The sequence below is a fragment of the Primulina eburnea genome, chromosome 11 (genome assembly GCF_022965805.1).
Source record: "Primulina eburnea isolate SZY01 chromosome 11, ASM2296580v1, whole genome shotgun sequence".
In the NCBI taxonomy this organism is placed as follows: domain Eukaryota; kingdom Viridiplantae; phylum Streptophyta; class Magnoliopsida; order Lamiales; family Gesneriaceae; genus Primulina; species Primulina eburnea.
The window spans coordinates 1,909,134-1,933,392 of NC_133111.1; the positions used below are offsets into that span (position 1 = coordinate 1,909,134).

Sequence of the window (24,259 nt, forward strand, 5' to 3'; positions counted from 1 at the left end):
ACATATATAAAATATAGTATTGTAGCTTAAATATATATATATATATATATATATATATATATATATATTGATATTGGTATAATGAATTTAAATAGAAGCCCTAAGGATAACACGTGTGAGACAGCTGTCCAGATATAAAAGCAAGATAAAAGATAAAAGTTAGATGGATATTTCCAGAAACTTCGAAGGAATGGGTGGCGCAAAATCCACGAAATCCTGCAAATCCGGTGGCGATACGTGTCTCCGCTGGGCCACGGCGGATCCGACGTAGCATTGACAGGATGCTCGCAACTGATACGCACTTAAATGTATTCATTTTTTAGTCCCCATATGCGCATTATTTTAATGCACAATATGCATTTATATACAGCCTTCCGAAGTTTCCAGATTCACCGTAAGGAGGCTTCCATTTCACCTTCTACTAGATCCGTGCGGATACCGGGAAATTTTTTTCTGGATTTTGACGCCAGAATTGCGGTGATTGTTGTTGTGTGTGACTGTGATACTACATTTAGCACCTGTTTTTGGTTTACTGTCTTCCGAGGAAGCAATGAACGGCGTTGAAGAGAAGGAAGATGCGGAAATCAAAAGGAAGCATGAAAAGAAGCTGGAAGTGTTGATGTGGGGTTATTTCCCGGGAGTTACGATGCAGCAGTCGTCGTTGGCTTCGCCAGCTTCCGTAAGTTTTCCGGAAGGGGAAGTCGCCGGCGATTCGTGGAAGGATGTTTGTGGCGGCGGATGCGGATTTGGGATGGCTATTTCAGGTTATTGTTTGAAAGCTCTCTCGTACTACTTAGCATGTTTCGAATGTTCACATGCTATTTTTGTCGTTTCGTGCTTCTGATGATGGATCTGCAATGATACATGAAAGAGTTTGGATTTGGAAAATATTATTATCGAGATTATGAACGAGTTTGTTGTTGTATTCAAAAGATTCTTCTAGTTTTTTCCCAAGGATATTGGATTTTCTGTGTTGATTGCCGCTGATTACAAAGTACAGGCAGATGCGAAGTAAAATCTGTACAATTTGATAGATCCTGGTTTTTTCACAAGCACTGTTTAATTGACTGTGCACGAATGGTTTTTTCCCAATGATATTGGATTTTTTGCATCGCAGTTCAATTTATAAATTTTAATCTTCACAACGATTTTAATGTATCTAATGCCGTGGCACCAACTCACCGTCATAGAAACAATTATGCATTTGCTTTCTTCTTGGCAGCGTCTGGAAAAGTCATCACTTGGGGTTCAGCTGATGATCAAGGTCAAAGTTATTTGGCCTCAGGAAAGCATGGGGTACTCTGGCTAATATCTTGGTTCTTAAATCATTTTCCAAATTGCTTGGAATTGGCTAAGCATCTACTTCTTAATATGATTCTATTTTTTGTTTTCGCATATCATAAGACTCCGCAGTCTTATCCACTTCCCACTAATGATCCGATTGTGAAAGCTGCTGCTGGTTGGGCACATTGTGTGTCAGTTACTGGTATTTTGAACAACCTTTTTTCTGCTAGTATTAGGTTGTTTAATTATTAAGGCAATTGCATCTAGAATGATCATCTTTTACCAAGCAGGATAAGTGATATGTGTTAAGTTTAATTCATTCGTCAGCTACATATATTGCCCAAGAAGCTTGTTTAGCTCTTCATGTTACATATTTACATTTATAAGCAGATAGAGAAGTATACACTTGGGGTTGGAAGGAGAGTGTTCCTTCTGGTTGGACCAGCATGAAAAGATGTGAAGATGACACATCCACGAAACAAAGTTCAACAGTAACGGAGCAAGGTAACTTGGAGACAAAAATCTTCTGGGTGAAAGTTTACTCCATAACTATCCTAAAAAATATCTGTAAGTTCGACAGTTAAGGTGTTAACACCTCAGGTGCATGTCACAGGGAGCCACAGCCCTCAAGGTTTGAAAACTACGGCTGGCTTGGTATCTTTCTCGAATGTGAAAAAAACTGGAGTTGAAAGCATGAAAAGAAGAAAACTTGAAGTTCAACCCGACTTTGAAGTATCAATGCCTGCAGATGAAACTTTTTCGATGCCACCTTGTCTTGTAAACCTAGAACTTGGGGTAAAGATCACCTCTGTTGCTGCTGGTGGCCGACATACGTTGGCATTATCAGGTAAATCTACTCATACCATTCTGCAGTCTGCTCGATACAGATTTTTGGTGAGTTTTCTCTTTGAGCCTACACATTACAGCTAACATGTTTAGCAAGAAGAATTTTATTTGTAAGAACATGTAATGATCTCGTGCATCATCTTTTTCACTGGATATAGATGTAGGACTGGTGTGGGGTTGGGGCTATGGAGGTGATGGGCAGCTTGGTTTGGGTTCTCGGATGAAGGTGGTGGCTTTTCCTCACCTTATACCTTGTATAGTTCCATCATCGATTGAAAAAGACAGTTCTGCTTTGATTCATCAAGAAAGTGTGACCGAGGGAGGTAAGCCTTTTAAATCCATGGGAAATTATGTAAAAGGCATTGCTTGCGGAGGCAGACACAGTGCCGTAGTAACAGGTGAGCAATGATTTCTATGCTTAAATCGTCTGTTGGAAAAATTCACCACATCATCAATAAATGAAAAGTTTCTGCATTGTATTATCAGATGCCGGTGTGCTTCTTACTTTTGGCTGGGGATCTTATGGCCAGGTGTCCAATCATAATTGTTTTTGCATTTTCATATCTTAAGATCTTGTACATTTAGCTGCTAAAAATTATTTCATGTGTGTGCACAAAATCATTATTATATGAAAGAATTCCTGATGTTTGTGGCTATATCAGAACTATTATGCATGAAGGACTTCTTGATAGTCGGGGTTAAGATAAGATTTTAGAAGGAAAAAATAGCAATTAGACAACTCTGATGGAAATTTTAATCATGCAGTGTGGACAGGGGAATACCGATGATTCGCTGAGACCAACTTGCGTCTCTTCCCTATTGGGAACTCAGATAGAAGCAGTTTCAGCTGGACTTTGGCATACAGTATGCATTGGTGCAGATGGCCGTGTGCACGCTTTTGGTGGGAATCAGTTTGGGCAGTTAGGTTTGGGAACCAGTTCTGAACAGTCTCAGGTATTTTACTGCTTGTTTCTTACGTTGTTTCTGATCCTGGTACGAGTTTTTTCTGTTCTATGTTTTTTAGAAGTTCCTCAGAAACCAAATTATTACCAACTACTCTCGGTGTGAAGTTACATATGCAAAGAGGATTAGCAGGTATTATTACTGTGACGTAGGAATGCCTCGTTAACTACCCTAATTGAAATTGATTAAAGCTATGCCAAAATGCGAATAAAAGGAGAGAATTTATCCGAACTCTATGTGGAACCTCTGTGAGACAGTTTTAGGGTAAATTTGATTTGTGATTTCGAGTTTTCGATGAAACGCAGAATGGGCTTGCAGCACCATACGGTTGAAATTTCTCCAATTTAATCTAGGAATATTACTCCTCCAACAGCAAATTAACGTCAAACGATTTCTGATGTTACAGGTCGTCCCTAAGCTTTTAGATTCGCCAATCCTGGAGAATAAGAGAGCCAAAATTGTATCTTCGGGAGCTCGTCACAATGCCATATTAACAGGTAATACAAATACGAATTACTCAAGTCTATTAATTGTCCCGATCTTGTGACAATATTATTTATTTGCCAATTCATGTTTTTGCAGATGATGGTGAAATTTTTAGCTGGGGCTGGAATAAATACGGACAGGTGAACTACCTCATGGCAAGTTTTTTGTTTACATTCATATAATTTTTTTCCCATCCAACAACATTTTCCTCGTTTCTACTAACAGCTTGGCCTTGGAGATGTAACTGACAGGAGCATACCGTCCCCGGTAGTTACCAAAAACTACATTCCTAAGCAAATTGCATGTGGCTGGTGGCATACTCTCTCATTGTGTGAGCCGACCACGTAAAAGTTTTCATAATGTTGCCGTAATATCCAAGCCATTTCATTAGGTTGTCGGTTTATCATAACAGTTTTTCGAGTTTTTATATGCCCTCCACATTTGCAATTTTCTTCGTCTCCTGTAACAGTCAGCATGTGTTTTCGTGAACAAGCTTGTAAGATTTTCTACCTCGTCAGCTATATATTTGCTTGCGTTGTGATCATTCATCGCTAAAGAACCAGTGGTTAACATCTACGCAGCGTCGCGAGATGCCGCCGGAGTGCTAATAAAAAAACCGAGTTTATCCAGTCGACAAATCTTGCATCTCCACACCACATGGTAGGTCTTAATTTCAGATTAGGACAGTTGGTTCTCCTGAATATACAGCACAAACCTAATACAAAGGACTACGGAACAACACTTTTCAAATGTTTGTCTTGATTCCAATTGGCACGGGACGTTGCAAAAGTTGCATCAGAGGCCAAAAGATATCCAATCGTTGGAAGCTTTCCGTGGCCTGCAAGAAAAAATGAAATAAGTCCTTATTTAGAGGGGGAATGGAGAAATTTTAAACGTAACGTGTTAGGATGATGTTGAGGACTGGCCTTCTTCAACGAAATTGAAGATATATGTTTTCAAATGTAATAAATTTCAAAGTAATAAATAAACTAATTTATTCGTTAACTTGGCGATATTTAATGCAACTTTGATCGGATTTAGATTTCATCTTTGGCTAACATTCACCATCCAAACCAGATGATTTTGGTGCTAAATTTGAGGTTCTAGAAACAATAAATCAGTACCTCGACAATGAAGTGCGCCCACGACTTTTCAGAACATTTCTCCATAACAGCCTTCAGGATGGTTAATTGTAAACGCTGAATCACATCGGCAATTTCCAGGAACCGGCCGTGGTCAGTACACATCATCTGGTCAAAAAATAAGTATTATATGGCTAATAAATTGCCAAAAAGAAAAAAGAAAGAAACTATAGGCCTTAATACATATCAGCCTTCATCGGTTGAAGATTAGATGATATGCTTGCCACGATAAGCATTTGTCCTGGATTGTCGAGATCTTTCACAATTATTGGGCATTGATGGTGTTCATTTCCCAATTCTACAGCCCAACTTGTCCCATTTTGATGAACATGGTTTGCTTCGGCTGTTATTGCCGTGTTGTGGTTGGTTTCCCGTGAAAGTAATAGAAAATGATTTGTCTTCCACTGCAGCATAAATTCTAATAGCAACACTTCAACTCGAGCAAAATGAGGAAAAAACTTGAAACATGGCACCACCGATTTATGGTGGTTATAAGTCTGTATTCCTCTTCTTTCTGTTTTCTTTCTTTAGCATAAAGATGCAGCTGTCTTAAATGGTACAAAAGGTGACCGATAAAATTACCTCTTTCAGGACTTGATGTCGCAGTTTATCAGCTTGATTAGTTACATCCCTAAAAAAAGCACGTGCTTTATGGTCTTATCTAGGAGTCCATCAATGCTACACTGCTTTTATCATTTTCAATAAAACCCCAGAAAAATAAGCAATACAGATTTTACATTAGTCATAGGATAAAAAGCAAGAGAACGAGTAGCACTTACTTTATCATTGTTCGGGACAAGATCTCGCAGCTCCTTGATATGGTCCTGGATTAATTGTCTATCACGTGGCCTAGGCCTCTGATCATTTTCAGTACATGAGATTCTTTTGTAGGTACTCCACAACCTAGATCCTTTTCTTTGGTTCACGAAATGGTTTCCTTTTCTCCGCTGCTGTTGCTTATCGATCAAAGCAGTCATTGTGCTGAGACAAACCAGACACTGTATTTATTCCAGTATCATTAAATGCGGATGTAAAGAAGCTGAAAGGAGATGTATTGCCTTCCCCTGAGGCATTTCGTTTGAGTATGTTACATATTTTAGGAGAGGGAGTACAAACTTTTCTAGGAGACATCTTTATTGCCATAGCAGGATTGAGTTGATTTGGAGAATTATCATTGGTGCTGCTATAAGCATCAGCAACAACAGTTTCTAAGAGGTGCTGCATTTCGTCATCTTTCTGTGTGGATGCAGCAGATTCCACTCCTGACAAATCCATCCAACAGGTGAAATCTCTATCATTGATTGAGGTCCAAAGTGCATTGTGACCTGAGATAGGGGAGTCGTGTCTATGATCGGAGTGACCCACTACAGCTGATCCAGATGCATTTTGCAGTTCATATTCACCAGGGAGGCTCAAAAGAGTACCCCCGATTTCACAATCATAAACAAAGTTATTGCAAATAGCATTTGGTTCTATTGGACCTTCCCCAAAGTAAAAATAGCCCAGCTCATTTACAAATTCACGATGCTTCATCCGTTGGAAGTTATCAGAGAGAGGAAAGGCCATTGCCTTTTCATTAATACGAGGTTTAAAAAGGACACTTTCTGATAGCTCAATGGCATCACATTTTAGACGACCCAATGACGGCAAATTGCTGTCTTTATCAATCAAATTTCCACAAGAATTTACCAAACCAGCTATAAATGGGTTGCACAAATCTCGAACCATGAATGCTGGCACCATTTGATCCGCAATCAATATGTTGCAAGCCTCTGAACAATTGGAATGGATAATCTTCTGGTCATCATTTCTACTATTCGTAGTAATGATTGACGGCTCCTCGAGATTCTCCAGGTCAGTAGATATGAGAGAAACTTTCTGAATTGGAGATACGGCGTCGTATTCATCACATTTTTTGTAGGACTCAAAGTTTTGTCTGACGAAGGAAACCAGCTTGGCATCTTCAGCTACCTGATTCATTCATGAGAATATAGATTTAATGCAGATAAATGATATTAGTCACACCACCACTGTCTTTTGCAGCTTTGTGAAAACAACATAAGATATTAAAGTGCTAACACCAATTTTACATTGACTAAAATTGCCAAAATCTCAATATTAGAAAACCGAAAACTAACCGTTGTCAAAGATCCTAGCTGCAGAACTCCGTGTGGAATAACCGGCAAAAGCAATATCGTCTGCATCAGGAGTCATCATGTGTTGAATGTATATTGAATGTTCAAAATCAACAAGAAATGGTTGATTTTGCTTTGACATTTATCTTTCCTTTATACCAGCTACAAATTGGAGCAACTTTCATCCTGGTTCTGTCAAATGGGAAAATATAGTAAGCTTGTTTTCACATGCCAATGACGAAATGTATGCCCAGATTACAGATTCTATTAATGAAACTCACGTCAGCAGCAAAAGCAGAATCAAACACATCAGCTGCTATATTGTCAGAGTAAATCCATCGAGGAACTCCAGTAAAAGCTGCTACACCAACAACCCTGCATAATTGCACCATACAAGTATTATCTGTATAATATATATGCCAAACCAACTAACAAACACAATTTCAACAGTTGATAATCATTCGATGCAGTACTTTTTCGATTTTACGTCTCAGATTCTCAAGGTATTATACCGTCAAATCACCTTACATACGCAATTTAAATGGTCAATAATCTTACGATGCTACTTTCTAGATTTCATGCACATATGTTTCGGTTTTCCAGTGCTGATGAGAGATTATCCGCAAGATTGACATCAAAGTAACCACTAGGCACATATATGGAATTTCAGAAATAGTCCTACAAATTGCATACGATAGAGGTCCTAAGCACAATAACTGAAGTCAGATTCCTAACCCAATAGTTCAAATCAAGAAAAAATTATTCCACCAAAATATTAAGAAAATAGTTTGTCCGAATGATTTCATTTCGGTATAAAAATTCTCTCAATAAACTTTATAACAGCCTTTTCATACCAAGTGGAATTAAAACAGATCAAATCCACATACATGCTTGAGATCAAATGATGCTCCTGCTGTATTAAGTCCACAATTGTGGATCAGAAGATATAATAAGTCAATAACTAAGTTCTCGACGGTTCAGTTCAGAAATTACAACCTATTTCTCATACCAACAGTAGTAAACTAAATGGTAAATCAAAATCATACACGATAACAAATTATGCTCCAGATTCATGAGCCCTCACAGGGTTATAGTAAAATATGATGATTATGGCTTCAACAGTTGAAAATAGAAGATTCCGCAAAAATCACCTCACCAAAAAGATAAGCAAAGCTTACCCCTTCCCAAAAACATGAGAAGCACTAGACATTTCCGCCACTGCAAGTCCAATTGGATATTCATCAAGAGATCCATCAAGTAATCTCTTGAATTAAAATTGGAAGTCAATACATCATCCGAGCTTTCGAAGTAGAAATTTTCAAATGGCGCAAAGGAATCTCTTTGTTTCGTTATGTCACAGAAGCAATCTTCCCATGTCAGAACCCTGAAGTATCATGTCATTTTCCATTTAAAAGATGTCACAAAATTATAAATTAAAACATAACAAAATCATGAAGGACGGAATTTTCTTAAAAGTGATCATTGCACCACGTGGTATTGTATATATAATTTTGGCAAAGGAAGAAACAAAGGCATAAAGCTGTAAACTTAGTATTACAAGATCTAGTAGAGGATCAATGTGATATTTCACACTTTCAAGATAAAATCGCAAATGTATCATTTGACTCCTAGCAACAATAGTGGGCTTGAAGCAGACTCCTAGAAATGATTTGCTTGGACCAAATACCAATTCCCCTGAAAAATCTACCCCCTGATATTTTTTGTCATGGCACTGACCCCCTTTTGACGCTTACTTCTTCCTGCTACATGAATATCACTGCAATCTACCAAATAATAATAAATGATTATAAGCAACAAGTTTGGGGCTTTCCACATTACAGTGTTAGCAAAGACAAAGAAGAAGCTACATGTGATTGAGAGTACCACCCGGTTGAATGCAACTTCTTCGAGCACCCACATAGAATGGGCGTGATGGTCTCCATGAAACTTGTGTGGAAGAGTTCTATAAAAAAAAATTCAGAAACAAAAATTTCTATACAAATTTGTCAAGTAAAACTTTTTAGTTCAACTACTGACATATGCAAGCTATTTTCTGCAATATGGAAAATTACATTCACTATGTTCCATCTTGGAAAGTACGGAGTATGGACAATACAATCCGATTTTGTTTGTTAGAAAAAGGAGGTAGGGAAAAGGCCACAAAAGGACGAGTTGATCTTGATAACTGGCCACTTTGTAACAAAGAGAAGACATGAGCTATGGTTTCAATTCGACACTACAAACATTGGAAGTTCCCATGATAGAAAGTAGTAACGTCATCTAGAAAGAAAATACACATCGATAAGTAATGTGAGACTTTCTACGTTTTTCTAACAGAATAATTGAGTCCGATTCCGAGGAAAGCCGACAAGTGCAGAACAAAAAAACAATATGATCGAAGCGTCTAAGAGTCGACTTACATTCCAGGTTGGTACTTAAGCTTCCAGAACGCCGCATAATTCCATGGAGAATTGTAGCAAAGTCTTTGGAGAAACAACCTCAAGGAACTAATCCTCATGGATACAAATTTTGAAATATCTTAAATTACAAGTAAAAACCAGCCAGTTAAACTAAAAAACACTAGCTGCCCCTATACGATGCTCGTCCTGCCTGTACTATCCGTAGACCGTCTTTTCGTTTCATTGGAGGTTCTACTGGTTTCAATAACAAAGAAATCAACATCTTCAACCTCTCTTCAACTATAAAGGTCCTTGATACACTGGTTACAAAGCTATTTTAAAAGAGAAGTGTAAGTACTTTCTTTCCACAAGTGTTCATTATTTTTTTGTGAGTAGAGATACTTAGAAACTACTAAACAGGAAGTTAAAAACTGGATGGAAGCTGCGCGCCCGATCAAAAGTAAAACACCGAATTTACTTCTGTGATGCTGAGGAGAACTACAGCTGAATGCACGACTCAGACGATCAAACTAAATCGAAAACCGTAAATTCTCGACTGTATCGCGCACAAGCCACCGAGATTTGATTTTGTGAGATGGATGGATATAGAAACGCGTGAAAGGACAGCGTTAGTGGCGTAATCCAGCTCGAAAACTGCAAAAATAACCGACAGCATTAGCCAAAACAATAGAAAAACCACATATATCCACCAAATCCATCCAAAGAAGCAAAGACAAACGATTAGCAATGAAACTAAAGTTCGAGAACACAAAACACATAAAAACTTACAGTAATGTGAACTATCAAATAAAAGAATGGTGAATAAATCGAAACTCGTTTGCCTCCATTGCCGAATGTTGCAAACTCGATCGCAGAATCTGTAATTAGATACGATTTGCTGTGCGAATGATCGAAAGCGGGGAGGATTGCATTGGGGCGAATGGCTGTTTCTTTCGGTGGGAAGACTTTTGACTTTTAATATAATATAATTTGAGAAAAAGCACAGCAGCGACTGATTTATAGGGCTTCCTGACCCAGTGGGCTCTGCCTTTTTTCCTTAAATAAATATACCTGTCGTTTTCCGGATTTGAAATATGTCTAGAGTTGGATTTAACGATTCCTCGGGCGCACTTTGATTCCGGGCCCACAACGTGATACACTTCTTGGTTTGGAAATTAGACGGTCTCCGCATTTTAGGATAGATTCGATCGAATATTTGTCAAATTGGAAGAGACGGTTTCATAAGTCGTATTTTTGTGAGACAGATATCTTATTTTGGGTCATCAATGAAAGAGTATTACTTTTTATTGTGAATATCGGTAGAGTTGATTCGTCTCACAAATAAAGATTCGTAAGACCGTCTCATAAGAGACTTACTGTATATATATTTTTATTTTTTCGATTTCATTATTGTTTGTTTTTTATCTTCTTCCCATTTTCTGAAAACATAGAATTATGATAACCTTTTGACAAACAACATAGACACAGACATGCAATATCGAACAATCTGTTTAATCATCCAAGTTTTATGGATCACATCATCGTTTTCGGTAAATTATTAAAGTCCTAGTTGGGAGGGAGGATAAATATTATATGATGGGGAGTTGTTTTGTTCTACACTTCAATCGAATCCTTGGCCTAACAGCTACATACTTTTTAATAACTCGATTACATCAAAACGACGAATTCGTTTGGATTGTTTTTTTTTATGATTGTTTAAATTAATGGAGTATGTATACGAGTTATATTTTTTACTAACATTTTTTTTATGAACTTATCACACAAGGCTTGTCTAATGTGATTTATTTGATTGATGTTGATGTAGCTTGCAAGCTACTGCATTCAGCACGATAGTTTATCCAGTGTGCATCTACGAATAACGGTTGAGAGTTTTCCGTTAAAAAGAATAAAAATAAAAAATCATTTTGACTTCTACAATTTTCATCTAATAATCTATACTAATATAAATATATGAATTGAATTGTGAATTTACAAAAATATCCTTACTTTCATTTAATATTAATCATTAATACATATTTTCATATTAATCATTAATACATATTTTCTTTTTCATTTTCTATTTCATATAATTAAAATTAATTAATTAAAATCTATCTATATCTATATCTATACCATACTAATATAAATATGTGAATTGAATACATGTTTTCCTTTTCATTTTCTATTTCATAAAATTAAAATTAATTAATTAAAATTAAATTAATCTATCTATCTATACTAATCTATACTAATATCTATATATGAATGTGAATTGTGATTATATTGACATCAAATTCACACAAAATCACTTTATTTTTTTTTCAAATTCACAGAAAATCACTTTATTTTTTTATATTACAATTTGTCATATTAATGGTGTTATTTAAGTCATTTTTTATTTTAGTTTAATAAGATCATTAATAGTGTATTTAACTCAATCAAACTAACTATTATTTTAATTTACTTTAAATTTAATTTTAAATACTTAAATTTATACATTGCCGTCAAATAATAATAGGAAGACAAAAGAGATGAGTCGGATTGAATAAAAATAAAGTATTAATAAATATTAAGGTCATACAAAATTTCTTTCTCTCATTTAGAATAAAAATATTTTCAAACTCCTCATGTGTCAATAGAAATATACGATTGAGAGAAATATTTTTCTGTAATAGATTTCAAACACTGTTTTTAAGTTATTTAGTCTTTTTTATAAATGCTGCTAAATAAATATTACTAAATAATATGCTATATTTGATCATTTTTTGTTCTTGCAATGAGAGGAGTTTTTTTACCCTAGCGTTAACATGTTTGATTGTTATATGTCATTTGTATTGATCATGTAATTGTGTTTGGATTGTTTTTGTTATTTGTTTGTTTGCACAAATAAAAGAGAAAACAAAATCAAATATCCAACAAAAATGGTTATTTTTCGATTTTTTATTATTAAGATATTTTGTTATTTTTTAAACACATAATGCATGTTTTCTGTTTGCTTATATTACTTAGTTTAAAGTGACTTAAAAATTATTAAAAAATTGAAATATTTCTTCGTTTTTACCTTATGTCTCAGAATATCAAGAGATAATATTTTTTATTTATTGGGACAAATATATTTCCAAACTTCTGTCTATAAATCAATATTTAAATTTTTTACGACATTATTATATTATCTAATCAATTTTTTTTACTCAGATTGATAGAAGACATTTTAATTTGAGTTTTTATGTTCTTGTTTATATTATTTTTGTAATATTATTTATTATGAAAATAATAGGTGAACTACAAAAATTGGTAGGTCTAAGATTCCTCATGTAAACGACAAATATGGATAAATTATTAAAATATATAATATCCAGTAGATTTTTGGCATGCGATTTTGTTCTAATTCAATGATTATGCATGATTATAAATTTTCATTATATTACAAGTTAACGCATGTTTTGTTGTTGCTACATATATTTTGTCAATAGTCTAATATTTTTCTATGGTTTAAGAAAAATTGTGTGACTTTGTATTATATTTTTACAGCTGCTTTTCTAAATGATTTTATTATGATTTCAAGGCACCATTTTTCATTTGTGTTTTTTAAAGAAGTGGAATGAATATCTATAAAACGATGACATTAATAAGACGTCTGCTCTTTATTTAAAAAAAAATATTGGAAAATTTATACAAACTGTAAATAATATGGGTTAATATTTAATTTGAGAGTGATTTATGCTTTTTATTGTTCGTATATACTTCAATTTCTTTGTTATTGTACTAAATAAATTATTTTTAAACTTTGAGTTATCATTTTTTTCCTTATCGAGATTGTTTGTGTTATGATTTTTTTATTCGTTTTGGTTAGTATTGTTAGCGGTAATTGATTTTTCTGATATTATATGATGTGTCTTGTTGTTTATATAAAAATAAGTATGAGAGTACACCAATCAAACCACGTATTTTGGGTCTTCTGTTCTATGAAGAGAATAATAAATGGTTTCTGTGAATTATATAATTTCTTGGTTTTTCATATATATAGTCTACGAAATGCGTCAAATTTTGAACAAAAAAGTTTCGACAAACATAGGATGAAAAAAAAGACATGTTAAATAAAAAAAATATGTTGTGTGTTACTATGTTGGGTGCGATAATTGTCCCTGTTTGGTAGAGCGGTCGAACCGTGATGCTTGAGCTGCCGTGCAGTTTAACAGATTTGAGTTGCACAATTACTACTAGCTATAGTTTTTGGTAAAGCGACAAACGCTCAATCTTAAAATTGGTATCAGAGCCAAGGTCACGGGTTCGATTCTCATTGATTGCAATGAGTGCAATTATAGGAGGAAGATTGTTGGGTGCAATAATTGTCCCTACTCGGTTGAGCGGCCGAACCGTGGTGCTTGAGCTGTTGCGCGGTTTAAAAGATTTGAGTTGCACCATTACTACTAGCTATAACTTTTGGTAAAACGGCAAGTGCTCAGTCCTACATACTATGTCCTAATTTCTGTATGATATAATTCAAGCATATTTTTTTATAGATATTTGAAATTAGGTCCAACTAAGTAACATGAAACATATACATATATATTAAATCATATTTAAAGCAAAATTTTAAGATAAAAAATGATTCATATTTAAATTTCAACGAAGCACAATGAAGAAGAAATTGAAGAATTGTATGTGTACATTAAGTGTTATATAATGATTATGTTGCTACTTCATGGTTGTGCAACATATAAATGTCAATATTTCTCAATAAAATAGTTTTTCAAAAAGAAAAAAATTTTTCATTCAGAAAAAAAATACATGAAAAACAAATTGTACATAATTTTCATTCTATTTATAATGGTATGAGAAGTGAGAACAATTCTAAAGCTTTGTTGACACAATATAATAGATGAATTCTGTGCATTTTATTGAGACATCGAGCCAGTTTCACTTTATTTCCTCCAATATTATCTCAATATATTTCGAGGTGATACGAGATTGTTTTTGTCTCTTTTTTTAGTCAAAGTGTCTAACCAGCTAATTCATAACATATATGATGTAGCATAGAAAACTCCTTGTCAAGTAAATTCACTTAGCCAAATATTGAAATTCAAATAAAATTCTACAATATTTCATCAAATTAATTTTGACTATCGTAAAATGCTCATGAAATCTAAATGGTTATATTATTAGATGAGATATTGAATAAAACAAATACTTTGACATATATTAGAATGATATCTCATATGCATATTTTAATTACATTATTCGTATCTATTCTCAAGATTTTTAAAATACAATAAATAATTTTGTATGTCGTTCTACAAGATAAAATATTATAAATAAAATATAAACTCGCTAGAAGAAAATTTGTTTTGTTTCAATGAATAATATAATATTATGTTCTAAACGCAACAAATGAGATTGAAACTATATCATCCTCATGACATGATGCACGCAATCATTATTGCAAAGCTTCCAAAAAATGACGATCAAAGATGATTTTCTTGAATTGTGTCAAATTAAATGAGGACACAATTCTAAGATATAGTCATTTGAAGAGATTTCAAGTAATTTTTCTCACAGTGATTGAGAAATAGTTGTTGAAAATTTATTAATCTTATAGCTATAGACGATCAGATATTTGCTGAGCATACCAAAATAGTTATATGCATATTATAACAAACTACGACAAAGACAGGGGCGGATCCACTGTAGGGCCGGAGGGGGCCACGGCCCCCCTGAATTTTTTTAATTTTTTTTTACTATGTAAGATATATTTTATTATTTAGTACATATATTATTTGACCCATCAAAATTTTAAGTATCTATAATTAGTCTAATGGTTAAAAACTTTCGAGGTTTACATATATGGTCCATGTTTAATTCTTTTTATACGCTGTTTTTTTACATTGTTCTGCAAATTTTTTTTTGAAAACCAAAATAACGGGCTTTTACAAAGTCCCAACTTAAAACCTTTATAGTTGGTTAATACAAACACAATCAAGAAAGCCATTTGAAATAATAATCTTTTGCAAAACATCTGCTATATTGTCGACTGACGAGTGAAATATTGTGGGACGCGAGTTCGGAGACACATCAGAAGGAAAGACAAGGATTCTTGGAATTTTTTCTACGTTCAGGAATTGACGTAGACCGGGCCCCCCAAACATATCATTCTGGATCCGCCCCTGGACAAAGAGTTGTTGAGTTGTCAAAATCAACCAAGAAGCATATTGGAAAGTGTGTCAAGTGGATAAGATAATTTCTCTGATTCATATACCGTCTATGGTCAAGATTTTTTATTTTTTATGACTTAGTTTGTTTCATTTGATAAATGTTATTAACCGTGTTTTAATTCATTTAAATATTATCAAAATTTTGTACATATATTTTCAGCAGTTTAGGTTTTTACGTGCAACGCACGTGCATTTTTCTAGTTAAATCTAAAATATATCAGAGCGAGTTATAAATCGTCCATCTCGTAGTCACATAAATAGAGTCAATTAATCAAAATAATAGATGGAGGGACAATGTTTTTAATAAGCATATCCCAATAATTGAAATGTATATTATGGATAAAACTGGTCAACTCGTAGTTTAACTAATTAACTTGAAAGCTCAAACTTGATTTATGCTCTATAACATCGAGCTTGTTGACATTGAATTCAAATCGCAAAAAAAAAAAATCGATTCGAATTTGAGCTTGAAAATCTCAATCCAAATTCATTTAAACTGAAGCCAATATCCAAAACATTACATAAGATGACACTGCAACAAGGAACCATGTGATAAACGCTAGAGCTATGGAGAGCTCGAATGTTTTGCATGGAAGATGTGTCGGACCAGTACAAAACTTCAAGTCTTTTGCATATAAAACTGCAATCCCTGCCGATGAGCACGCAGCAGCAAGTGATAATGTTGCTGTTACCTGCATTTAAGTATTACAATTAGTCAAAAGGTCGTTAATAAAATATGAAAAACAACTGGAACATATCGAGCAGAGCACAAAGTGATGCAGCAAGTAGAATTTAAAGTGCGTCCTCTAGAAATTACCCAATCACCAACAATGAACAGGCTCACTAGAACTGGACTGTGAAGGTCTCTTCTTATCCGCAAAGCATAGACATCAAGACATGCAAGACCAAAGCTCCATAAAACTTGAAGCCCCATCGAGGCAATAAGGTAGCTAAATCCAATTAAGGCCAAATTGAATCAATACAATAAAACGAGTAGATTCAACAAACCTAGGCTCCTTATTTACAGCATGTTATCACAGTTTGAAAGGAAGTCTCTTGTATATAAGCCAACAATAGGAAGAGATGAAAATCGTACTGTGAAAGGAAGTCTCTTGTATATAAGCCAACAATAGGAAGAGATGAAAATCGTGTGTGTTTTCAACTACGAATTCAGCTCCTCTGACTGAAATTGGTATGACCAGATATCAAACAGATAACAGCCAACAACACACTTATTTAGTTAACTTTGTAGTTTCTAAATATCCACAAAGGCAGACATTACCAAAGCATAATCAATCAAGAGTCCTGTCAGTTAATTATTACCATTTCCAGGCCAGCATTCAAACGTGATCAACAACCTTAAATTCCCAAAGGTGTTTCGAGAAACTGCAAATTCGTCTATTATCAAAACAATGTTAAAATTTCATGACATTCCAATGCTTTCCGAGCAAACCAAGCTCAAGAAAGAATTTAACTTTCAACATCATGTAGCAACAGATCTTATGTGTCTGCATAATTACTTCTGATGGGTTTACAGTAAAATCAAAACTGGAAGTTGCCAAATAATTCAAGACAAAAAATGTACGAACAGAGAATCTTTAATGAGTGTTCGCTAACTCCACCAAACAGAATCTTTAAGCAATAAATAAGAACATTAAAGAGGCAGAAGAGAAATTAGATTTACCAATAAGCGGTGAAGTTAGAAAACCCAAGAGCGGAAACCATAGCTCCAATGGAGCCAGCTGCAAATAAACACTGCCCAGTTCTTAACAGCAAGCCACTAACCGTCCCTGGACTTCCAAACAAATCCTTCATCTTTACTTCAGAAAAATGTCTTTCGTCCCTTCAAATCTGAAGGGCCCTCCTAAGAGATGTAAAGAAAAGGGCAAAGGGCCCTCTCCAAACCCCTAGATTACTCTAATCACCCCCATTTTCGCAAACCCGCTTCAATAAAATATTCTCCGAATGCATACAATTTCAAAATTCGCTTGTGTAGTGCTTACAATGCGTGAATGGAGTAGGTTGGATTGGACAGGATAAAATCGGTTCATCCCACAGCCATACGACCAAAAAAGAACCGTTCGTTCCAAGAAAATGACGGCAAAAAACTTGATGGGCTCTCTGTCAAACAATACTTACATGTGCATTTTTTGACCTGTTTTTCGATTTTCAGAGCCATTTTCAATATTTTAATGGAGGAGGAACACTGTAACAGCTACTGAAATTGCACCGTTAACTATTGAATCCCTTTTTTAAACTAATTATTTAACGGTTTGTCTTGCAATCATTCATCGAGTTGCGACAACTAGTCACCGGACTCAAAAATTAGTTAAAAATAATAAGGAATAATTTCTTCTTTCGTCATAGCAATTTTAGAGTACATTTTAAAAATTATATTCTTTTTTTTATTGTGAAAGTGAGAATTATTTGTATTTAGATAGATGAATTTTAAATAAATTTTTCATATTTATATAAACTTCAGATCAACAATTTTATTTTTATATTGTGTTTTGTGTTAATTATCATTTAAAATTTATTTTAATTTATATAATTAATATGCAAATAAATAAACTTTGCTATATTGTTACATTTTAACAATAAAATTATAATGAAAATACACTCCAAATAGAACCTGAAAGCCTGTTAATATATATATATATATATATATATATATATATATATATATATATATATATATATATATATATTAACCAAACCAAATATAGTCAAACAACAAAAGCCCCTAAAAATTAAAAGTCCCCAATAAATAAATTAAACTATAATTAATAAATAAATTTATATTCATATTCACGGAGAATACGTATGGCTTGCTAGTCTTTCCCCGATCGGACTTCACACACCACCGTCGCAACCACAAGCCCCGGTGCTGCTGCTGCTATCTCCGTGCCGCCGAGGTTTGCCGCCAAGACAACAGCAGGCCAACCCAATCAACAGCATGAAGCCACAAGCCGTCGCAACAGCTCGAGCCCAATTCAAGTAATATCCCATGATTGATCCCATACCCCTCATCGATCGGTCGACTTAATATGAGACGTATCGTTTCACAGCTAAAGACCCATGATTAATTAGCATCAATAGTTGCGATTTAAGTATGAATTTATTGAAAAATGGAAAAGACGAAACGGAAATACGGTACACATGGAGTTAGCTTGAAAGAGAGGGAGAAAAGATGGGACAGTCTGTGAGATTAAGGCAACAGCGATGGTACCGTGATTCTTACTTAGTAAATGCATGTCATTTTGCTTTTCTTGGGGACAGCTATTTTGCGATGCATTGCGTATTTTCTTTCCATGAAGTAAATAAGTTATACGCTAGGACGCAATACACTCTCGATTGTCTTAGATAAGAATATTCAAATAAATTAATCGAGACCATCAAATTAAAGATTATTATAATTTCTTTTTCCAAAAGATTGGTGTACACTTCGCAAAACGATATCAAAATAATGGAAATATATTTGTTATTATTGTATATGAAAATGAATGAACAGAAATTAAATTTCCAGCCTTCTACTACATACTAATATGGAGTTTAGGTTTTCATTCATCTTCTCCGTCTTCAATAAAATTGATACTAGTCAATTTACCTTGTTTGTATGTTATACAAGGAAGGAATGTAAAAATCTCATTTTAAATCAGACACAAGATATGCAAAAAGTTGTATCAGTAAATGTCAAGATAGACCTGAGTAAATATTAAGACATAGCTTCTCAAATATATACATATGGATTATATATATATGCCTAGTATTCAATAACTACATATCCTAAAAAAACCACACATCATATGGAACATCTCGTATGGATGATCTTGCCACAACATTAACCATAGTCGTTTGATTACAACGTAAATTGATGATGATCTTTTGACCATTTGCTCGGAATTCGGTATTCATGCTCCCAACATAAATCAAAAGCATCGATTCACCTACCCTTTTCATTCATCATTCAGTCATTCGTACTATCGACCAGTTGACGAAGCAGACATTTTTTAATTTTTCGAGAAGGTAAGAATTTTTATCGATTTTTGAGGCCATTATTATGTTTATGGAGCATGCTTTAAAAAGAAATATTCGGTCATCTAACGCCATAATTTAATCGGACAATATTAAGTTCTACTTGCTAAGTAGACAAGTAGCACACCATAATGGGAAATCTTTAAATATAAAATCCAAAAGATTTCCCATAACCAAATCAACCGTCAATAACCGGTGAAATCTAACAAGGAATTCAAGAAATTTACAACCTTCTACCAATCTGCAGATCTTAGCAGCGCACGTTTCTTCAAGAAACTTGAGCATAGTATACGACATGGAAAAAGTTGAAAATCTAACAGGTGCGTAAAGAACAGATGTGACGTGACCATGACGAACAGGTACCCTACATAAAGAAGTAAATATCATCAAAAGATTTCTAATGGCAGGGTTGTACCTGAGATGATATTGAAAAGAGAATTTGATTTTCAAATGGAATAGAGTAACAATATCACACAGTAACTGGAAAGTTGTGCGAAGATGGAGACAAAATTTGTTCTAGGTGAATAATACAACCTCTTGCACAAGTCGCTTAAATGCTGACTTCGCAATAAATGCTGACCATTAACTTCAAATAAATCACGAGGATAAAAAGTGAAACTGAAAGAATATGTTCATTGGCAGCTTATTTTTCAACCGACACCATGATTTTTGAACCAATAATGAGATTGCTTACACTATTTTCCTCATTTTTACAATAACTATTTATACCATGACATCCAGATAGTAACTATTAATACAGTTGTATTCATATATAGTAAACCTAAAGCTGTGTTCTTTAGTAAAGCACTATCAGCCTATCCAGTTCCCCCAACTTCAGGAAAATTGTGTGATTTGAAATTATGACACCAGCAATGTATATTTGCAAAGAAAAAAATGACATATTTTAGGATGAAGGAATACATGAGGCATCGTACCCACATAACAGTCTTGGAGAACAGAAATATTTTCCACATTTTGAGATTAGAAAGAAAATTATTTCCCCTGGAAACAATCATGCAACTACACAAATAAGACAGAAGTTATAAGATCACCATGACAGATAAAGATAAAATAGATAACAAAGATTAAGAGGGAAGGAAGACAGAGAGATTAATTAGAGATTGATCAAAGCAAAATAACTTACTTGCTCTTTCCGCAAGCTACAGCTCACTATAATTGCGCCAAACTGCACGGAATTCCTCGCGGAATGTGTTCAGACGAGCTTTGAGATTTGGTGTTCTAAAGCTTGCATGAATGAGGGTGGCTGAGGTGGGGAAGGGGGATTGTATAATTAGAGGCCATTATAATCACAAATGAAAAAAAACCACAAAAAATTATTACCAAGAAGGCCAATAGCAAGTGCCCACAGTAGAGTAAGAAGGCCACACGAAACAAACCAGAGGATGAAACCAACTGCAAGTAGAATATTATAGAAAAATCATTACAGCTTACTCTTCAAATGACATTCCTTTTATGATGGAAAGAACTTAAAAATTACTTACCCACAGCAGATAACAAGACAAATACCCAACGAGGCTGTCCACATACATGAATTGCTCTTTTTGCAGATGGTCTCCCACGAATTACAGGCCTAAATGAATGACATATATAGGTAAGGGACAGCATTCGGATGCTTAACAATTTCAAAGTTGCAAATAAACTTACGTGAGGGCAGGCCTCATTTTGGCAGCCAAATGTGGAGAAAACTTCCTGACAGTTCTTGTGACCTTTTCACTGAAAGTACCTGCAAAGCTGTATGGAAATTTATTAACTAATAAGATTTCTAAATGAATCCGTTCTAGCTTCACTTAATCAAAGCAGGTGGAGGGCTACACAGGGCAGGGAAAAGACAGAATACTTATGTTGAACCGACCAGCTCAAGTATTTCAGATGACAATAAACAGTTCGCCATAATTTCTTCAGAGCCTATAGTACTTGCAATGGAATAGCAGCCACCTTGAGCTCATGATGATGAACGATCCACATCAAACAAAGAAGCATAATGAAAAATTTAACTTGTAGATAGCACATAACAGGAGAGGGATACAATATGACGCGATGTTCTCAAAAGCACCCAGCAGACATGTTAATTCTGTATTGCGGAGTAATAGGAAAGTGGCAGCTATCAGCCATTTTTTCAGCCGAATCAACATTAATTTGCTGTAGACTAACTTAAAGTGGCTACTGTCCACCATATCCCAATCGCGTTTTATTCAATTGATTCTAAAGTAGAATTTTAACATCCAAGATCAAACTTTGCACCTTCAGAAAACTTCATAAAACAAGAAGAACGACATCCATCCACCCAAATAAGGAAAACAAATTGATAGTGAATTCTTATGGACTACAGATTAAATACCCATAAGAAAATAGGGCTATTTTAGAAATCCGTACCTATCATTCAGAAACGCTATGCTCAGTGATGTCATTATTGCTGCTACAATAGCAAGGGGACTCCGAAGAAATCCCATCCCTGAAACCCCAAAGAATGAAGATACTTTTATTAGAAATCAAAGACAAGCATAGATATGTGATTGCATGCCATGTACAGAAAGACAAACATGGACATGAGTGCATAGGATGTATGAAATCAGGTTCCAATAGGTTCCTTACCAAGAATGAAGACGACCAATATGAAATAATTGGTCCGATAGCTGAAAAAGAATAGAAACAACACAAGAAGCAAGTTAGAATTGCAGGGAAAAACACTTAATAAACTTGTCTGGTGCACGTACAGAAAAAAAATACACACAGCAAAAAACTCAGACCACGTAATTTAAACCTAAATCATTTCACACTAGACAAATAAGAAGCTTAAAATATACATCACCGAGAAGTAAGATATTTTCCGATAACAAAAGATTAAAAACATCAGACATCAAACCCATATATCTGACAGTTTCTCAAATTTTTTTCCTACCAAGTCCCCCCACGGCCCCACATCATGAAACTATACTATCGATACACATCATTTAATGGCTAAACAAGCATCGCAAAATCACAGAAACTCGGAAATCATTCTTCTCAAAACTCAAATTTAGGAATCGGATCACAAATCAAGTACCCCTTGTCCCTGGGGAGTCTTCGTCGTAGACATATATTCTTATAAGAGTAGTTAAAGAGAAGAGTCGTACTAATAGAGATTGCACTTGACACGACTGTTCCATTTAGCATAAGAACGCGGGACAGTGAATCGGGAGAAGAATTCTGAAACCGGACGCGGCGGCGACGACCAATCCACCTCTCGCAGAGCCTCGATCAGATCCTCCGTCGTGACGTTTCCCCAATCCATTACTGATATTCAATAAACCAGATTTTTTGATCCAGATGATCGAGAGAAACCCTAGGAAGAAACAACCGAAAAAAATAAAGGGAAAAACGTAATTTAATTGACGATCGAGGGGAAAGAATTTGAGCTGAAGAAAAGGTGCAATTGATGATTACGGGAGAGATTTCATGGAGAGGAATGTGATCGGTGAGATGTGAAAATGAAAATATTGATTTCTATTTGAGGTTTTTAGGGGAAACTCAGAGAAATGTGCTTCGGAATAAATAGAAAAAAGAAAACAAAATGTCTGAGCCCGGGTTCGAACCGGGGACCTCTAGTGTGTGAAACTAGCGTGATAACCAACTACACCACCCAGACAACATTAAGGAGGTTTGACAATGGTATCAAATATATAATGTACTCAATATAAAGTAAGTACATATGTCGAGAACCAAATCGGTATAAAAATGAAAACCATTGTGAGAAATGGCAAATGCTTTGGGACAGCACACATAATTTTATTATGAAAGTGCCAAAAAATATTGGATAAATTTGCTTTAAATTCGCACGCATTTGTATTTTGTTTTTGTCCAGAACTATTAGTAGTCAAGTATCACGTATTAGTATCATATTTTCAATATTATATCGATTTTCATCTGAAAAGAAAATTGTGTCATTAGTACCAATATTTGCTATAGATGTAAAAAATATGAAATAATCGATACTCAAATATCACGTATTAATACAATATTTTTAATATTTTGTACTGAGTTTAATCCAAGAAAAAACGTGGACTCGATGAGTTTAAATATATGTTTTTCGCACACGGTGCCCGGTGGTAGTAAATTTTGAACAATTTACGAAGAATATTTAATGACAAATATATATGTACATATATGTATATCTCTTATATTAAACGAGAAGGGGGAAAGACCGATTAGTATTGATTGTGTATCATGGATTTTGATGTCTCATGTGGCGTTTCAACACGTATTCTAATTTTTCTATCCCAAATTGTATTATGATACTTCACCAATTTTTATAATTATGAAACTCCCACTTTAATATAATGCATAATGACACTGATATTTATTAATTTTCAACTAGTTAGGTTTGTATGTTAAATAAAATGTGTTCGATGCTCACAAAATATAGGAAAATAGAATGTTTGAATTTTGGTCAAGAGTTTGATTCTCTATACTAACATTTAATTGGACGAATTTGTCATACATGATTTGTCTGATCAACCACGGGAGATCAAGTAAATAAGTTCTGGTATGTCTTAGTTCTCGAATGGAGTTTTCAAGGTCGAACAAAGGAATGAGATGTTTCCGGAGAAGAGACAAGTTCATTATTGGAATTTGCAATTAAATTGATTGATTCTTCAACTGTTCCTGTTTTTTGTATCTGTCAACAACACAAAACGGTGATTTACTTGATTAATATAGTTTGCAAGCTATTATATTAGTACGAAGATTTATCTGTGTGC

The 24,259-nt window shown here is 34.5% G+C and overlaps 3 protein-coding genes, 1 non-coding gene and 1 pseudogene across 8 annotated transcripts; 1 reads left to right on the plus strand and 4 right to left on the minus strand.

Annotated features, from left to right (window-relative positions):
* The first annotated feature begins 224 nt into the window (after positions 1 to 224).
* LOC140804183 (RCC1 domain-containing protein RUG3, mitochondrial-like) lies at positions 225 to 4,033 on the plus strand. Of its 4 annotated transcripts, XR_012112104.1 has the most exons (12): positions 226 to 764; positions 1,223 to 1,296; positions 1,405 to 1,486; positions 1,672 to 1,788; positions 1,898 to 2,131; positions 2,289 to 2,528; positions 2,617 to 2,660; positions 2,896 to 3,084; positions 3,155 to 3,225; positions 3,500 to 3,590; positions 3,676 to 3,719; positions 3,805 to 3,994. XR_012112104.1 is itself a non-coding variant. In XM_073160023.1 (11 exons), the coding sequence occupies exons 1-11, from the start codon at positions 551 to 553 to the stop codon at positions 3,925 to 3,927; spliced, it is 1,452 nt and encodes a 483-aa protein (XP_073016124.1). In that variant the 5' UTR covers positions 230 to 550; the 3' UTR covers positions 3,928 to 4,033. The 4 variants fall into 4 exon arrangements, 2 of the variants coding, with proteins under 2 accessions (XP_073016124.1, XP_073016125.1); XR_012112103.1 differs by having other exon boundaries at positions 225 to 764; positions 2,896 to 3,225; positions 3,805 to 3,822; XM_073160023.1 differs by lacking the exon at positions 3,155 to 3,225 and having other exon boundaries at positions 230 to 764; positions 3,805 to 4,033.
* LOC140804182 (transcription factor EMB1444-like) lies at positions 3,613 to 10,234 on the minus strand (annotated as a pseudogene).
* A 5,596-nt stretch (positions 10,235 to 15,830) lies between these two features.
* On the minus strand, positions 15,831 to 17,756 carry LOC140804601 (CASP-like protein 5B2). The gene is made up of 3 exons (XM_073160664.1): positions 17,152 to 17,756; positions 16,285 to 16,417; positions 15,831 to 16,159 (listed from the first exon to the last, which is right to left on the minus strand). Exons 1-3 carry the CDS (start codon positions 17,280 to 17,282, stop codon positions 15,959 to 15,961), a joined length of 465 nt encoding a protein of 154 aa, XP_073016765.1. The 5' UTR covers positions 17,283 to 17,756; the 3' UTR covers positions 15,831 to 15,958.
* Positions 17,757 to 19,558: 1,802 nt separating this feature from the next.
* LOC140805027 (PRA1 family protein A1-like) lies at positions 19,559 to 23,031 on the minus strand. 2 transcript variants are annotated; one of them, XM_073161206.1, is made up of 8 exons: positions 22,637 to 23,030; positions 22,116 to 22,156; positions 21,897 to 21,975; positions 21,168 to 21,254; positions 21,005 to 21,093; positions 20,844 to 20,915; positions 20,647 to 20,766; positions 19,559 to 19,866 (listed from the first exon to the last, which is right to left on the minus strand). In XM_073161206.1, the coding sequence occupies exons 1-7, from the start codon at positions 22,792 to 22,794 to the stop codon at positions 20,663 to 20,665; spliced, it is 630 nt and encodes a 209-aa protein (XP_073017307.1). In that variant the 5' UTR covers positions 22,795 to 23,030; the 3' UTR covers positions 19,559 to 19,866; positions 20,647 to 20,662. The 2 variants fall into 2 exon arrangements, with proteins under 2 accessions (XP_073017307.1, XP_073017308.1); XM_073161207.1 differs by lacking the exon at positions 19,559 to 19,866 and adding an exon at positions 19,927 to 20,522 and having other exon boundaries at positions 22,637 to 23,031.
* Positions 23,032 to 23,074: 43 nt separating this feature from the next.
* Positions 23,075 to 23,148, minus strand: TRNAV-CAC (transfer RNA valine (anticodon CAC)). The gene has a single exon. It is a non-coding gene; the product is annotated as a tRNA-Val (tRNA).
* Positions 23,149 to 24,259: the final 1,111 nt, after the last annotated feature.

Bases quoted from the DNA above. Each gene is read 5' to 3' on its own strand.
- LOC140804601 (XM_073160664.1), bottom strand. From the start codon at position 17,282: ATGAAGGATTTGTTTGGAAGTCCAGGGACGGTTAGTGGCTTGCTGTTA. The intron at 16,418-17,151 runs GTAAATCTAATT...AATTGGATTTAG, and splicing joins TCTAACTTCACCGCTTATTG to CTACCTTATTGCCTCGATGG. The intron at 16,160-16,284 runs GTAATTTCTAGA...ACTTAAATGCAG, and splicing joins TGTTCATTGTTGGTGATTGG to GTAACAGCAACATTATCACT.
- LOC140805027 (XM_073161206.1), bottom strand. From the start codon at position 22,794: ATGGATTGGGGAAACGTCACGACGGAGGATCTGATCGAGGCTCTGCGA. The intron at 21,094-21,167 runs GTAAGTTTATTT...TCATTCATTTAG, and splicing joins AAAATGAGGCCTGCCCTCAC to GCCTGTAATTCGTGGGAGAC. The intron at 20,916-21,004 runs GTAAGTAATTTT...TTCTACTTGCAG, and splicing joins TGTCTTGTTATCTGCTGTGG to TTGGTTTCATCCTCTGGTTT.
- LOC140804183 (XM_073160023.1), top strand. From the start codon at position 551: ATGAACGGCGTTGAAGAGAAGGAAGATGCGGAAATCAAAAGGAAGCAT. The intron at 2,529-2,616 runs GTGAGCAATGAT...TTGTATTATCAG, and splicing joins ACACAGTGCCGTAGTAACAG to ATGCCGGTGTGCTTCTTACT. The intron at 2,661-2,895 runs GTGTCCAATCAT...TTAATCATGCAG, and splicing joins GCTGGGGATCTTATGGCCAG to TGTGGACAGGGGAATACCGA.